Here is a 16,223-nt window from a genome sequence, read left to right on the forward strand (position 1 = left end):
CGCAGGAGGACCAAGATAGACACAAAAAGGTGGAGTAACTCAGCGGGTCAGACCACATCACTGGAGAAAAGGAATGAGTGATGTTGCAGGTCGAACCAGCATCTGCTGTTCCTTTCTACACAAAGGAGGACCAGGGGTGGATGGGAAGGAGAGAGAGCAACATGGGGTCAGTTATTTCTCTATTGTTGAGGCAGTATTTTGTAACATAGCAGGCTGGTGGCAGACCATTATTTTAAACAACATACAATACAGAAACAGGCCATTCAGATCACCAACATGGTACTCATGTGTGTTAGTCCTATTTTCTATCAGTTAGCCCACAACCTTCTATTCTTTGGAACATCAAATGCATAAATGTTGAGACTGTGACACCACCACCCCTTCAGGCAATGCCGTCAAGTTTCCAACCGCCCTCTGGTATTGGTTTATTATTGTCATGTACCAAGATAGCGTGAAAAACGTTGTTCTGCATGCTATCCAGTGAGATCATATACGAGTAGATCAAGTAGTATATCAGAGAAATAAAGTGTAATCTACAGAGCTACAGAGAGAGTGCAGGTAAAAATGCAACGGCTGCATCGAGGTCAATTGAAATGTATTCCTGGAATATGAAAGCTCTATTCAAGAGGCAGATAACAGGAGGGAAGCAGCCGTTTTTCAATCTCATGGCACATACTTCCAAGCTTTTGTAGCTTCTGCCCGACAGGAAGAGGGCAGAAGAGAGAATGAATGGGGTGTGAGTGGTCTTTGATCATGTTAGCAGTGTGAAGAGATAAGAGTTGATGGGGGTGGGTGGGGAGGCCGATTTGTGTAATGGACTGGGCTACGTTCACAACTCTCTACAACCTCACGCGGTCTTGGGCAGAGCATTTGCCATGCCTAGCTGCGATGCATCTACAAATGAGTTTTGGAAATTGGCAAGAGTAAGTAGGGTCTGGTGACAAAAATGTTTCCTCAGAAGAATTCTTCCTTCTAAACTTGTGGTGAAGGCAGCCTCTCAACATTTAAGAAATAACCAGACAACCATTGAGTCAAAACAAAGTGCTGAACTCATCCAAATGCTGCAGTATCTTGTGTAACCACATGATTTTACAAAGACATAGGCTACAGATCAAGTTTGGAAAAGGGGATTAATATAGATGGTTACCAGATGGTGTGTTGAAGGAAGGATGTATATGATCATCTCCTAAAACAATGTTCTTCTACAAGTCTGCCCTAAACCAATTTCCACTGGTTATACACAGCTCAGCTATGGGGAAAGTTTTTCATGATCTACCCTTTCTTTTCCTTCCTAATAATATTGTACATCTCAAATCAGGTCCCCCACAGGCTCCTGTAGTTCGTGAAAAGAAAATGAAGGACTTTGCTCATCCGGTGTGCTTGATGGAATGGCCATGGACCACAATAAATTAGCTCTTACACAACAATATTCATGCTAGTCAATAAATACTAGAAAGTACAGAGAAGATACTGTTCAGGATTGAGGCAGAGGCAAATAGCAGAAAGTAAAATTTGGAAGAAGTGCATTTTAGTGAAGTCTTGATGATAGTCGGATTTCTGACCTGTGTAATTGATACTAATTTGTTGATGGAAAAATAGCTGCAGAATGGTACAGGTTAGGTTTAATATTCATAGCAAAAGGATTTGAGTATAGGAGCAGGGAGGTTCTACTGCAGTTGTACAGGGTCTTGGTGAGACCACACCTGGAGTATTGCGTACAGTTTTGGTCTCCTAATCTGAGGAAAGACATTCTTGCCATAGAGGGAGTACAGAGAAGGTTCACCAGACTGATTCCTGGGATGTCAGGACTTTCAAATGAAGAAAGACTGGATAGACTCGGTTTGTACTCGCTAGAATTTAGAAGATTGAGGGGGGATCTTATAGAAACATACAAAATTCTTAAGGGGTTGGACAGGCTAGATGCAGGAAGATTGTTCCCGATGTCGGGGAAGTCCAGAACAAGGGGTCACAGTTTAAGGATAAAGGGGAAATCTTTTAGGACCGAGATGAGGAAAACTTTTTTCACACAGAGAGTGGTGAATCTGTGGAATTCTCTACTGCAGAAGGTAGTTGAGGCCAGTTCATTGGCTATATTTAAGAGGGAGTTAGATGTGGCCCTTGTGGCTAAAGGGATCAGGGGGTATGGAGAGAAGGCAGGTACAGGATACTGAGTTGGATGATCAGCCATGATCATATTGAATGGCGGTGCAGGCTCGAAGGGCCGAATGGCCTACTCCTGCACCTATTTTCTATGTTTCTATGTTTCTAATATTGTCCAGTGTACCAAGCTACCGAGTGAAAAGCTTTTTGTTTTACACTTTTAAACAATCAGAACAAATAACACAAGCCAAATTCAAGTACAAAGGATGGGGCAAAGCGGAAGATACGCAGTGCAGAAAATAGGTCTCAGCAAATACCGTATCAGTTCCACAGACAAAGTCCAGTGTCCACAATGGGGTAGAGTGAATTGGACTGCACCCTAGTTTATGGAAGGACCATTCAGAAGCCTGATAACAGAGAGGAGGCAACTGTTCCTGAGCCTGAACCTCTGTCTAATATCGGGAAACTGGTCAGGTAGGCTTTAAAGTGGTTAACTGAATTATACGTGAAATCCATTTAGAGAGGGTAACAAGGCAAAGAAAAACACAATGAGTGCTTGAATAAAGTAAATTGGAATGGAGAGATCTTCGAGTCATGCCTACAAATCCATGCTAGCAGAATAGATGAATGAGATTAAGGTAGCAAATCATCCTTTATGAGCCATACAATAGAATATCAGAAGGGATAAGGACCCACATAGGAGATTAGAGGGCAAAATTAGGGCACATGGTATTGGGGGTAGAGTGCTGACATGGATAGAGAAGTGGTTGGCAGACAGGAAACAAGGAGTAGGGATTAACGGGTCCCTTTCAGAATGGCAGGCAGTGACTAGTGGGGTACCGTAAGGCTCGGTGCTGGGACCGCAGCTATTTACAATATACATCAATGATTTGGATGAAGGGATTCAAAGTAACATTAGCAGATTTGCAGATGGCACAAAGCTGGATGGCAGTGTGAACTGTGAGGAGGATGCTATGAGAATGCAGGGTGACTTGGACAGGTTGGGGGAGTGGGCAGATGCATGGCAGATAAAGTTTAATACAGATAAATGTGAGGTTATCCACTTTGGTAGCAAAAACAGGAAGGCAGATTACTATCTAAATGGCATCAAGTTGGGAAAAGGGGAAGTACAACGGGATCTGGGGGTCCTTGTACATCAGTCTATGAAAGTAAGCAGGTACAGCAGGCAGTGAAGAAAGTGGAGAGGGTGGCGGATTTCCGCTTCCTGGGAATCCACATTGAGGAGGACCTGACATGGAGCGTGAGCACCTCTGCGCTGCTGAAAAAGGTCCAGCAGAGACTGCACTTCCTGAGGGTGCTCAGGAAGAACAACATCACCCAGAGACTGCTGCTGTCCTTTTATCGGTGCTCCATAGAGAGCATCCTAACATACTGTGTATGCGTGTGGTACACCAGCTGCACAGCAGCTAAGAGGAAAGAGCTCCAGAGGGCTATTGACAACGCCCAGAAGATTGTCGGCTGCCCTCTCCTCACCTTGGAGGACCTACACAGTTCCCACTGTCTCAAGAAATCCCAGAACATTATAAAGGACATTTCCCAGCCCGGACACTCCCTGTTTGAACTGTTGCCGTCAGGCAGACGGTACAGATCAATGAGGACAAGGACAAACAGACTCAAAAACAGTTTTTATCCCACAGCAATAACTACACTTAATATAGCCACCAAATGAGCGCAGGTGCGCTACATACCAAAGGGATTGTGCAATCGACAGAAGAATGTATGGTTGTGTGTTTATGCTTGTTTTTTTTCATGTTATTTATTTTAGTTGTTTATTTCAGATATTTCTCTTTTATGTATCGTTAGCTTTTAGATAATGTGTGAATGGTGCACTGACTGGTTGGCATTTTTAATTTCGTTGTACATGTTTACATGTTATAATGACAATAAAGAACCTATTCTAAAGCAAATGGCATGTTGGCCTTTATAACAAGAGGAATCGAATATAGGAGCAAAGAGGTCCTGCAGTTGTGCAGAGCCCTAGTAAGACCACACCTGGAGTATTGTGTGCGGTAGAGGCAGGTTCTCTGGTGCTTTCAAGAGAGAGCTAGATAGGGCTCTTAAAAATAGCGGAGTCAGGGGATATGGGGAGAAGGCAGGAACGGGGTACTGATTGGGGATGATCAGCCATGATTACATTGAATGCCGATGCTGGCTCGAAGGGCTGAACGGCCTACTCCTGCACCTATTGTCTATTAAGGTAAGTTATGCTACAATTACATGAAACACTATTAAGTATATGGTTCACGTCATCACGTTAAAGAAAAAGCATGCAGGATCAATTGGGGAGCAGAGGACATATCCAAGCAGACAGGAAGGACTTATTTATCTTTGAATGGCACACATGGGCTGGAGAAACTGGGAAAGCATTAGAGGCAAACTGAAAATAAGCTTTTAATCATAAAGGATGATGTTGGAGGAAGGAGGTTGGGTGGTTTCTGGAATCTCACAGCTGAAAAGGAGAGTTTAAAAAAACAGTAAAAGTATACTTTCACTTGCACTATTAGCAGAGTAACATGCCTGGCGACTCATCAACAGCTGGGGATATGGATTAGGATGGATAACAGTTTTTTAAATTGATACATACACAATAAGCCACATGTTCTCAACCTGTGAAATCTAGATTATGTTCCTAGAGGGTGCATCACTTGGTTAAAATTGCAAATACGCTTTATGGTGGATAAAGATAGGATTCACTCGGTCCTAATTGTACCACTACATGACGACTCAAATCACACTCCATCCATCTTTGACGAGTCTTTGTACCTCAATAAATAAGAACACTAAATAACACAAACAAATCTGAGAAACTAAACAGCTAAAATTAACTTTTTGAAAGGATGCCAATATATTCTGGCATCCTTCTTACTTAAATTCTCATTATCCTTTATTGCCTTGAGGTAAAAGTTGTCTGTTTACATAAAATATACAGTCCAACAGAAGGGAAATAACTTGGAACATTTAATGAAGATTTTTTGCTGATTTGCATGTGAATTCATTCATGAATTCATTCATGAATTCAAACCCATTCATTATTACTTTGCTTGCAGACTAGAAATACATTAAATAAAAAAGTAACAACTTCAAATTGTATCTAGATAGAGCTTTTTTTATACAAGCATTTTTGTGAAGTATTGGTCTGCTTTGAGGATAATGAAAGCAATTGGGCATACCGCAAACATATTTCAAATTATACTGCTTTTAACATAGAAAAAAACTAATTTTGATTAAGAACTTGCTGCCTTCATGCTCCAAACCATCACAGGTTGTGTTCCAGAGACTGGTGGGAAATATTTATTCTGCAAGACACCCAATAATAATACTTTAAATCTTAATTTGTTCTGAAAAATCTAACATAAAATATCAATTCCTGACAACTAAGTTGTTTTTTATTTGAAAGTGCTCAAAAACACAAATGAAGAGCAAATGAACTGTTCAAAAATATTGAACACCAAAATTATGAAAAATAAATTTAAAAATACAAAAAATACATTGCATCAATGTTTCAGCACTTACTCAATCACCCTCTATTTACACCTCTTTCAAACAGGTCAACTCCAATTTGGCTTCACCACAATCTAAGGTAGCACCATTATTATGTTTTGAGTTAATATACTACAAAGATGATTTGGTAATGTTTGGCACAAAGACCCTTCATTTGTTTATTCACCTCTGTACTCCACAATTTGAAATTTGTAATTAAATTATTTTTTTTAAATCACATGCAGTTAAAGTGCAATAAAGGCCATTTTCACACATTTTGGTTTCACCATGTAGAAATTACAGCAGTGTTTATACATAGTCCCCACATTTCAGGGCACCATAATGTTTGGGACACATCAGTGTCATGTAAATGAAAGTAGTCATGTTTAGTATTTTGTTGCATATCCTTTGCATGCAATGACTGAAGTCTGCGATTCATGGACATCACCAGTTGCTGGGTGTCTTCTCTGGTGATGCTCTGCCAGGCCCGTATTGCAGCCATCATTAGCTTATGCTTGATTTGGGGGCTGGCCCCCTTCAGTTTTCTCTTCAGCATATAAAAGGCATGCTCAATTGGGTTTAGATTACATGATTGACTTGGCCACTCAAGAATTGACCATTTTGTAGCTTTGAAAAACTCCTTTGTTGCTTTAGCATTATGTTTGGGATCATTGTCTTGCTGTAGAATGAACTGCCGGCCAATGAGTTTTGAGGCGTTTGTTTGAAATTGAGCAGATAGGTTGTGTCTATACACTTCAGAATTCATTATGCTACTACCATCAGCAGTTGTATCATCCATGAAGATAAGTGAGCCAGTACCTTCAAAAGCCATACATGCCCAGGCCATAACACCCCCACCACTGTGTTTCAAAGATGAGGTGGTATGCTTTGGATCTTGGGCAGCTCCTTCTCTCCTCCATACTTTGCTCTTGCCATCACTCTGATACAAGTTCATCTTTGTCCCATCTGTCCACAAGACCTTTTACCGGAACTGTGGTTGCCCTGTTAAGGGCTTCTTGACAAACTATAACCTGGCCATCCTATTTTTGCAGCTAACCAGTGGTTTGCATCTTGTAGTGTGGCCTCTGTATTTCTGTTCATGAAGTCTTCTGTGGACAGTGGTCATTGAATGACTCCTGAAGAGCGTTTCTGATCAGTCGGACAGGTGTTTGGGGATTTTTCTTTATTATGGGGAGAATTCTTCTGTCATCGACTGTGGAGGTCTTCCTTAACCTCCCGGTCCCTTTGCGATTAGTACGCTCACCAGTGCTCTTTTTCTTCTTAATGATGTTCCAAACAGTTGATCTTGGTAAGCCTAAGGTTTGGATGATGTCTCTAACAGTTTTATTCTCGTCTCCTAATGGCTTATTTGACTTTCATTGGCATAACTTTGGTCCTTATGTTGATAAACAGCCATAAACATTTGCAAAGGTGATGGAAAGACTGGAGGAAAGACCAGCTGCTGAGAGCTCTCTTATACCTGCATTGAGGAGGCATTTAAACACACCTGAGCAATTACAAAGGCCTGTGAAGCTATGTGTCCTAAACATTATGGTGCCCTGAAATGGGAAGGACTATGTATAAACACAGCTGTAATTTCTACATGGTGAAACCAAAATGTATAAAAATACCCTTTAGGACAATGTGCACTTTAACCACATGTGATTTTTTAAATTACAAATATCAAATTATGGAGTACAGAGGCAAATAAATAAATGATGGGTCTTCGTCCCAAACATTATGGAGGGCATTGTATCTATACAAATGAATGTACTCACATTATCAAATAGATTTACCCATCCTAAAAATCTCGTATTTCGCTTGGATAGTTCACAACACAACAGTATGAAAGTTGAATTCTCCAATTTCAGGTCACTCCTTTAAAAACACCTCCCTCTCCCCTCCCTCTAGTCAACAGTCACCCTGTCAGGGAACTTGTTTGTCTGTCATCTGTTGTCAGCTCTCATTTGTCCTGATTTTCTCTTCGCCTCCAATTTTTTCCCCCACCATCCCGACTACAATCAGTCCAAAGAAGGGCCCAACCCAAAACATCACCTGTCCAATTTCTCCAGAGATGTCTGACCTATTGAATTACTCCAGCATTTTGTGTCTATCTTTATGTAGAAATGGACTCTAATTGACATTTATATTAAGTAGATAGAACTCCCACTACCAGCTATGGTGTACATCATGTATGATTTTGACTAACATTAGCTGCTATATATAAAATATTACTTTCAACTCATCAAATACATAATTCGTACAAATTGAGTTGCATTAGCAATTTTGATTGTGTACAGATGCTCTAATTTTAACAGCCAAATTTCACAAATGTCATCACTTAACATTAGCTGCTACATATAATCCATAGATTGTTTTGTAACCAGGTATGTTACATATTAATTAGGTATAGTTTGATACATATAAGTCACAGAAAATATAAGAAAAATAGTTCATCTTAAATCACCAGATACATATTATGAGAGTTTGGATTAACATAATCTGTTATACAATCTATACAGCTGGGACATTTAAAAGGTTCAGATATAAATAATTAAACTTTTTTTATGCTCACTTAACAACACCTCAACTTACCAGAAAATAAATGAACTAAATTCAAATGAAACAAAATAAACCACTTAGCTTTTACAAAGGAAGATCAACAACCCCTTGCATATCTTTCAACAGCTTTTCTGAGGGCTGGACCAAAAGCCCCTCAGAACAGAACATTTTTGAGTTCCTTCCCTGGAAGTTCAACAGTAGAGAGGGAGGTCAGATGCATCGACATCTGCCAGCCAGTGATAAGTGTGTTTCAGACCTCACTGCACGCTATTCAAGTTAGTAGGTGTGCATTACAACTTATCCCTGCAAACTATCGAAGCTGCAGATCAACAAGTCTGAAGGTCCTGGTGCACTTCAGCCCAGAGGCTTAATATGAGTGTCTGGTGAGACAGTTGATACATTGTTTATAATTTTCCAAAATGCTGAAGATTCAGGAAAGTTCCATCAGATTAGAAAGTAGCAATGTCACATTTTTATTCAAAGTGGAGAGACAGAAAGCAGAAAACAGCATGCCAGTCAGATATCGTTTTTTTTTTCCTGATGACAGCTCTTAAGAAGCTTTGTTAACGGTGTAATTGTGAGGCAATGAGCAAAACCATGCCAAGTCAACATAGTTCAGTGAAAGGAAAATCATATTTGATCAATGTATTCATTTTTCTACAATGTGCTCTGAATGGAAAAAGTGTGAGGCAGTAAGATCAGATTTCAAAAAGCATTTGACATTTTAAAGCAGATGTAGAAATATTCTTGATAAGCAATGGAGTGAAAAATCAAAATTATATTAGCCATACCCTTTATTAAACGGTGGAGTTGGCTTGAGGGGTTGTGGCCAACTCTGCTCCTAAATTGTAGGTATATATGTTAACATACAGCAACTTCAGTTTACACATTCAAACACTATTTGCACTATTTACTGTTGTCAGAAATATATATATATATATATATATATATATATATATATATATATCTTAACGTTCAGAAACATTAGCAGAATTTAACTCATAAACCCATGTTTTTAATTATGCAATATGTAATTACAGTACATATTAACCCCTTTAAACATGAGCAGAGAGCAATGAATATTCATATTGACTACAATTTACTATTAGTAATATTTAGTATTATTACTGTTCACATGAACTATGGTTTGCCTAAGGTAGTGGATGCACATTACAGCATATTTCAACCCCAGCTTCAACTCACCTGCAGATGGGGTCTAAATGTCAGAATTATCTCAATTTATTCATGGTATAAATTAAAACATACGAGTCCTCATTTCATCAAGCCAGCAGACATGTTATATGACAAATCGTTAATAATCTAAACACAGCTGGAAAGACTAGTATTTAGTGGCCATCCTGAATTGTCCTCAAGAAGATGGCGTTGAGCCAACTTCTCGATCACGTCCAAGAACGTTGTATGAAAGCAAATTCCATAACTTAGACAAATGATGAAGGAATAATGATATATTTCAAAGTCAATATGGCAAGTGATTTGGAGCAGAACAATCAAATAGCACTATTACCATCTATCAGAAGCTCCTGGTAGTAGAGGGTGAATTTCAAAGATGGTGTTAGAATAGCCTGCGCAAATAACAGCAGTGCACTTTGCAAATTAAACACTGAGCACCAGTGTGGTGAGAATGAATGTGATGGGGTATGGGCTGATGGGGTAACAATCTGGCAGTCTGCCTTATTCCAGGTGGTTACTATTGAGTGGCATTGGAGTTGCAGTCATCCAGGCAGGTGCAGAGTTTTCCATCACAATGCTGATTTGTGGCCTGCAGATAGTGGGAAGGTATTGGGCAATCGGGAAGCAAATCATTCATCATCATGATTTGCTCTTGCAGCTGCAGTATTTCCTTGTTGGTCAGATTAGTATATTGCCAATGGTGGCCCAAAGGTTTTGAGAATGGGTCAGCTGACAATTATGCCATTGAACATACAGTGACAATTATGCCATTGAACGTAAGTGGATAAACTTCATTGGAGATAATCTGACTATTATTTGGTAGGAATCTTACTTGCCATGCCCAAATGTTGCACTTCTTCATTTGCCGGGATGTTGTAAATGGGTTTAAATATTATGCAAACTGCCAATCACACTTCATGTTGCTAATGATTGTGACTAGACTGATAGAGCAGTAAATAATTAAATTGCATGTCCTGTTTTTGTGAACAAATCTGGGCAATCTTTCATAATTAGCTAAAGGTGGGCTTCTCTAACATGGTGATCGTGGAAGGACGCCAAGATAGATCATCCATCTCTTCAACATTTCTTTCAGAGCATAGCTGCAAATATATCAGCCTTGTATTTGAGGACAGGGAAGTGGTGCAGAAACAACATCCTTTAGTTGGATTACTCCTCAATTAGTTGTTCAGTTCCCATTCTCATAACCAATAGTCAGGTTCGATTTTATCATTTAAAAATAAATTGGATAGTTATATGGACGGGAAAAGAATGAAGGGTTATGGTCTGAGTGCAGGTAGATGGGACTAGGGGAGAATACGTGTTCGGCACGGACTAGAAGGGCCAAGAGGGCCTGTTTCCGTGCTGTAATTGTTATATGGTTATAATAGATCATCCGAGCTTTGATCTGATCCATTGGTTCATCGCAAAGTGCTTTGAGCGGCTGATCTTGGCTCATCTCAAAGCCAGCCTCCCCCCCCCACACTGGACCCCCATCAGTTTGCCTACCGGACCAACAGGTCTACAGAGGACGCCATATCGGCGGCCCTACACTCTGCCCTGACCCATCTGGACAACAACTCCTACATCAGGTTGCTGTTCATTGATTTCAGCTCTGCCTTTAACACTGTCATTCCCGCCAGCTTGATCACCAAACTCAGCGGACTTGGCATCTCCACCTCCCTCTGCAATTGGATACTGGACTTCCTCACCAACAGACCACAGTCTGTTAGGGTCAACAACCTCACCACCTCCACTATAACACTGAACACCGGCGTGCCACAGGGCTGTGTGCTCAGCCCTCTCCTCTACTCCCTCTTCACCCATGACTGCATCCCTAAGAATGGATCCAACGCCATCATTAAATTTGCCGACGACACCACGGTGGTAGGACTGATTAGTGACAACGACGAGTCAGCCTACAGGGATGAGGTCCAGCACCTGACAGCCTGGTGTGCCAACAATAACCTCGTCCTCAACTCCAAGAAGACGAAGGAATTTATTGTCGACTTCAGGAAGAACAGAGGAGGCAGACATACCCCCATCCACATAAACGGGACTGAGGTGGAGCGCGTCTCCAAATTCCTCGGGGTACACATCTCGGAGGATCTGTCCTGGTCCCTCAACACCTCCAAGCTGATCAAAAAGGCGCAGCAGCGCCTTTACTTCCTGAGGAGGCTCAAGAAAGCTCACCTGTCCCCCCAGATCCTGACCAACTTTTACCGCTGTACCATCGAAAGCATCCTGACAACCTGCTTCCCGGTATGGTACAGCAGTTGCACTGTAGCGGACAGGAAGGCACTACAACGGGTGGTGAAAACCGCGCAGTACATCATCGGTGCCCCGCTCCCTGCCATGGATGCCCTACACCGAAAACGGTGTCTGAGACGGGCCGGGAAGATCATTAAAGACCCCTCCCACCCCAACCATGGACTGTTCGCCCTCCTCCCATCAGGGAGGCGGTACAGGAGTCTCAGGTCTCGTACTAGTAGGATGAGGAACAGCTTCTACAATAATAACATCACATTGCTGAACTCGGAGTCCTGCCAATAGATTTCTCCAGTCCCTCCGTCCACATTGTTTGATTATTCTGTATTTTTATTTCTATATTGCACTACTACTACGGACTGACGCTAAACTGCATTTCGTTGTACCCATACTTGTATTTGTGCAATGACATTAAAGTTGAATTGAATTGAATTGAATTGGTTGTGCGATCACTTAACTGCCCAATGCATGCTGTTTTGCATTAACAAAGTCTAGTTCAATTTAATTTAGAGATACAGCACGGAACAGGCCCTTCGGCCCACCGGGTCCGCGCCGACCAGCGATACCCGCACACTAACATTATCCTACGCACAGTAGGAACAATTTACAATTTTACCAACCCAATCAACCTAACAAACCTGTACGTCTTTGGAGTGTGGTAGGAAACCGGAGCACCTGGAGAAAACCCACCCAGTCACAGGGAAAATGGACAAGCTCTGTACAGACAGCACCCGTAGTCAGGATCGAACCTGGGTCTCAGTTGTTGTAAGGCAGCAACTCTACCGCTGTACCACCGTGCCGGCTGTGTGATAGCTTCACTAGCCTGACAACCCACCAGCAAGCCTGGTGCTGCTCCCAGCCTGGCCTTTTGTACTCCTCAGATGTATCAGGATTGATCCCTTGATAGAGTAAGGGATATGTCAAATGATGAGATTACAGATTGGGATGGTGTATATTTCTGCTGCGGGTAGATTAGATTAGATTCCTTTATTTTTCATTCAGACCTTTCGGTCTGAACGAAATTTCATTGCCTGCAGTCATACATACAATAATAAAAAACAAAACACACAATAAACACAAATTCTCGATCACGATAATGGTGGACATTGCTTTCTGGATGTCCAGTTTTGATCTGACAAATCTGTTCCACATGATAATGGGGTGGGGGTGATGTAAAGTCAGGACATCACTGATGTAAAGACAAGGACTGAACAGTGTTGACTTCTATCAATGCTATCGTTGACAGATACCATTGCCACAGGTAAATTGGTAAAGATGGGATAAATCTATTGGATCTCCAATGACAGTTTATATACTATCTACCACAAACTCATTCTGGAAGATATGTTCTTCAGCACTGGACAGCTCATTGATGGTCTCAATATGGTGAGGAATTAAGCTTATGTTAGTTAAGTTTCCCACCCAATGACATTCCATGCCCTTTCACTGCTTCAAGTCCTGTTCAACATGGAGGAGGACTGTTCCATTAATCGAGGGATGTTAGGTGTTAGCTTTCTTGCTGATGCAATACAATACAAATTTATTGGATATAGAATTGAACTGCAGCACTTCAGGGTATTCCTTCTCACTTGTGTGCCACTGTGCTATTGCTGGGAACTTTTTCAATCAGTGGAAAATTACATATTCAAGATTGCGGAATCATCTGGCATGTTGGCCAACAAAATAATTATTTTTAAACATCTGTCAAGCTGTTAAACACAAAGTTCTGGCGTAACTCAGCAGGACAGGCAGCATCCCTGGATTCAGACTGACGAAGAGTCTCGACCCAAAACGTCACCCATTCCTTCTATCCAGAGATGCTGCCTGTACCGCTGAGTTACTCCAGCATTTAGTGTCTATCGTTGGCGTAAACCAGCATCTGCATTTCCTTCCTACACCTTAAGTCCGGCTGTTGCTTGACTAGTCTGTGGGATCATTCTTCCAATTTAATAGGAGCTCACACATTTTGAGACAAGGACTTTGCAAAGTTCACGAGGCTGGGAGAAAGTTTAATGTGTCCAAATTCTATCTCCAACTATATAGTAATATATTTTAACACAGTTTACTCGCACCTGCAGATATTTAGTCTAAATCTCCGCATATGTTGCAATATATAATCTACAAGTTCACTCATGTCAACGGGCATTTAGTTCAATCAATACATACTTTCATAAATCCATTCACACGAGCAAGTATTTATTTGTTATTTTATACAGTATCTTTTATATATATATAATATATTATTATTTATATATATATATTAGGCTGCAGTATTCTGCTCCACTCAAATCAGCAGATATTTCTTAAATTCTCCAGTATTATATATTAGTCTACATTACTGCATACAATCAGTGTATAGGTTTCTGAGACTGCGTCTTCACAACCTCAGTGTAAATATGCCTATCAGCCCAACCTCTCTTCCACAACATATCCTACCATCCCAGGAATTAGCCAAGTAATACTTCATTACATTTCTTCCACAGATAACGAGACCAAAAGTGCACATAAAATTCTAGATGGGGTCTTAACAAAACTCTGTAAAACTGTAGCAAGCAGTTAAGGTGGTCAGTATATAACTTATCTTTCCTAATGCTTGCTACAACTGGTGTACAGGAACTTGCAAATCCAGTTGCACCACTCCTTCTTCCAGGAAATTACCATTCCGATAATATTTCTAAATCTCACACTGTTTTGCATCCACCATATATTTGCCCACTCAATCACTTTATCTAAATCACATGCCTCTACATCCTCCTCACAGCTCACATTCATACCCCTAGTCCTTCAAAACAAAATTGGAACTGTTGCATTTAGTTCCCTCAACGAAATTATTAATATATTGCAAACAACTGGGGCTCAGATACGAATCCCTGTCGCACCCTCGTCACTGCCTGCCTCCCAGTTAAATACCAATGTATTCCTACTCAGTATAAAGTATGTCAACAAATTGCTCAATCCTTGACAATGCCTGAATAACCACTAATGCATATATGTTCCAATTGACATTGATTACAATCCACATTAACCTGGTTGACACAAAATGCTGGAGTAACTCAGCGGGACAGGCGGCATCTCCCAATAGCACACATTTATAACATTCTTTATTGCATTATCCCACTCAATTCATCTCAGCAACCATTGATTATGAGCTCTATTCTAGTCGGTATTATCCCCTGCACGATCTCTATTCGTGTCGATATTATCTCCTGCACTCACTAAATACACTTTCTGGGTTAACGCAACCCAGCGTACATCGATTACAGTTCATATTACAGTCGTGTTGTTGCTGCCGCCGCCGTGGTGCGTGGTGCCCGGTGCGTGGTGCCCGGTGCCCGGTGCCGTGTGTGTGTGTGTGTGTGTGACTCACGCCAGCAGACCGCAGCATCGTTGCCGGCCGCGCCTCGCGCTCCCATCCGATTCAAACCGTCAACCCGCTCGCCACTCGCAAACATTCGAGAGCGGACAACTGACAGGAAGCTGCCGCCGGCCCCGCGCTCCACATCCGGCACTCACCGCGCATGCGCCAGCTCTGCGGGGTGCGCTTCAAGCGCGCATGCGTCCTCCTCAACTGTCGTGGCGATGGAGTCTGTTTGTCTCGGTGAACAGAAGCAACTGTGGTTATAACAACTCGAAGCGCATTGAGCTAAGTTTACCCCAGATGAGTTTGTCAAAAATGTATCTTGTCGTATAGGGTGATTTCACGAAAGGTCACTGGGTCATAGACCCTCACTCACGTCACCGCAAAATCCAACTGGGGTACAAGCGTCACTTCCGGTACATGTTATTGATGCTGAAACCCCGTTAAACCGCGAACACGGCCGGTTTTTGGGCTGTAAATAACTGCCAGTCAGATATAAAGATCGAAAATATCGGTGTTTTATCGCGTTTGCATTTCATCAAAACTAAGGCATTATTGATGTTTTGATGAAATGCAAACGCGATAATTCCCGATATTTTCGATCTTTATATCTGCACGGCCAACAACTTCCGCTGTTATTTTCCCTTCAGCGCTCTCTTGTCTTTACCTTCGTTTTTCTTTATCTTCTTGACTCTAAAGTAAGATAACTGTGTCTCGCGGTCACCCCGACTCGCAGTTATTTACAGCTCAAAAACGGGCCGTTTTCGCGGTTTTCTACGGGTTTGAAAGTTCGCGTTTTCAGCATCATGTGCCGGAAGTGACGTTTGTACCCCAGTTGGATTTTGCGGTCACGTGGGTGAGGATCTATGATCCAGTGACCTTTCGTGAAATCACCCTATTGATCATTAACTGAACCAGTAAGTATATTGGAAGTGTAGAAATGAACTGCTCGTGCTGGTTAATACACAAATGGACACAAAGAGCTGGAATAACTCAGCAGGTCAGGCAGCATCTTTAGAGAACATGGACAGGTGATCTTTCAGGTCGAGACACTACTATAAACAATAGATAATAGGTGCAGGAGTAGGCCATTCGGCCATTCGAGCCAGCACCGCCATTCAATGTGATCATGGCTGATCATCCCCAATCAGTACCCCGTTCCTACCTTCTCCCCATATCCCCTGACTCCGCTATCTTTAAGAGCCCTATCTAGCTCTCTCTTGAAAGTATCCAGAGAACCTGCCTC

At 41.6% G+C, this 16,223-nt stretch overlaps 1 protein-coding gene across 2 annotated transcripts in view; it reads right to left on the bottom strand.

The window, feature by feature from the left end:
- atp2c1 (ATPase secretory pathway Ca2+ transporting 1) overlaps window positions 1-15,119 on the bottom strand; it is a 122,123-nt gene extending 107,004 nt beyond the window's left edge. The window contains exon 1 of one of the 2 annotated variants that reach the window (XM_033048773.1): window positions 14,987-15,118. In XM_033048773.1, the coding sequence (XP_032904664.1) occupies window positions 14,987-15,004 (18 nt within the window). In that variant the 5' untranslated portion in view covers window positions 15,005-15,118. Of the gene's footprint in view, window positions 1-14,986 lie in introns of both variants that reach the window. The other variant, XM_033048782.1, reaches the window with a different exon arrangement.
- Between the last annotated feature and the right edge of the window lie 1,104 nt (window positions 15,120-16,223).

The sequence above is a fragment of the Amblyraja radiata genome, chromosome 2, assembly GCF_010909765.2.
Source record: "Amblyraja radiata isolate CabotCenter1 chromosome 2, sAmbRad1.1.pri, whole genome shotgun sequence".
Taxonomy (NCBI): Eukaryota; Metazoa; Chordata; class Chondrichthyes; order Rajiformes; family Rajidae; genus Amblyraja; species Amblyraja radiata.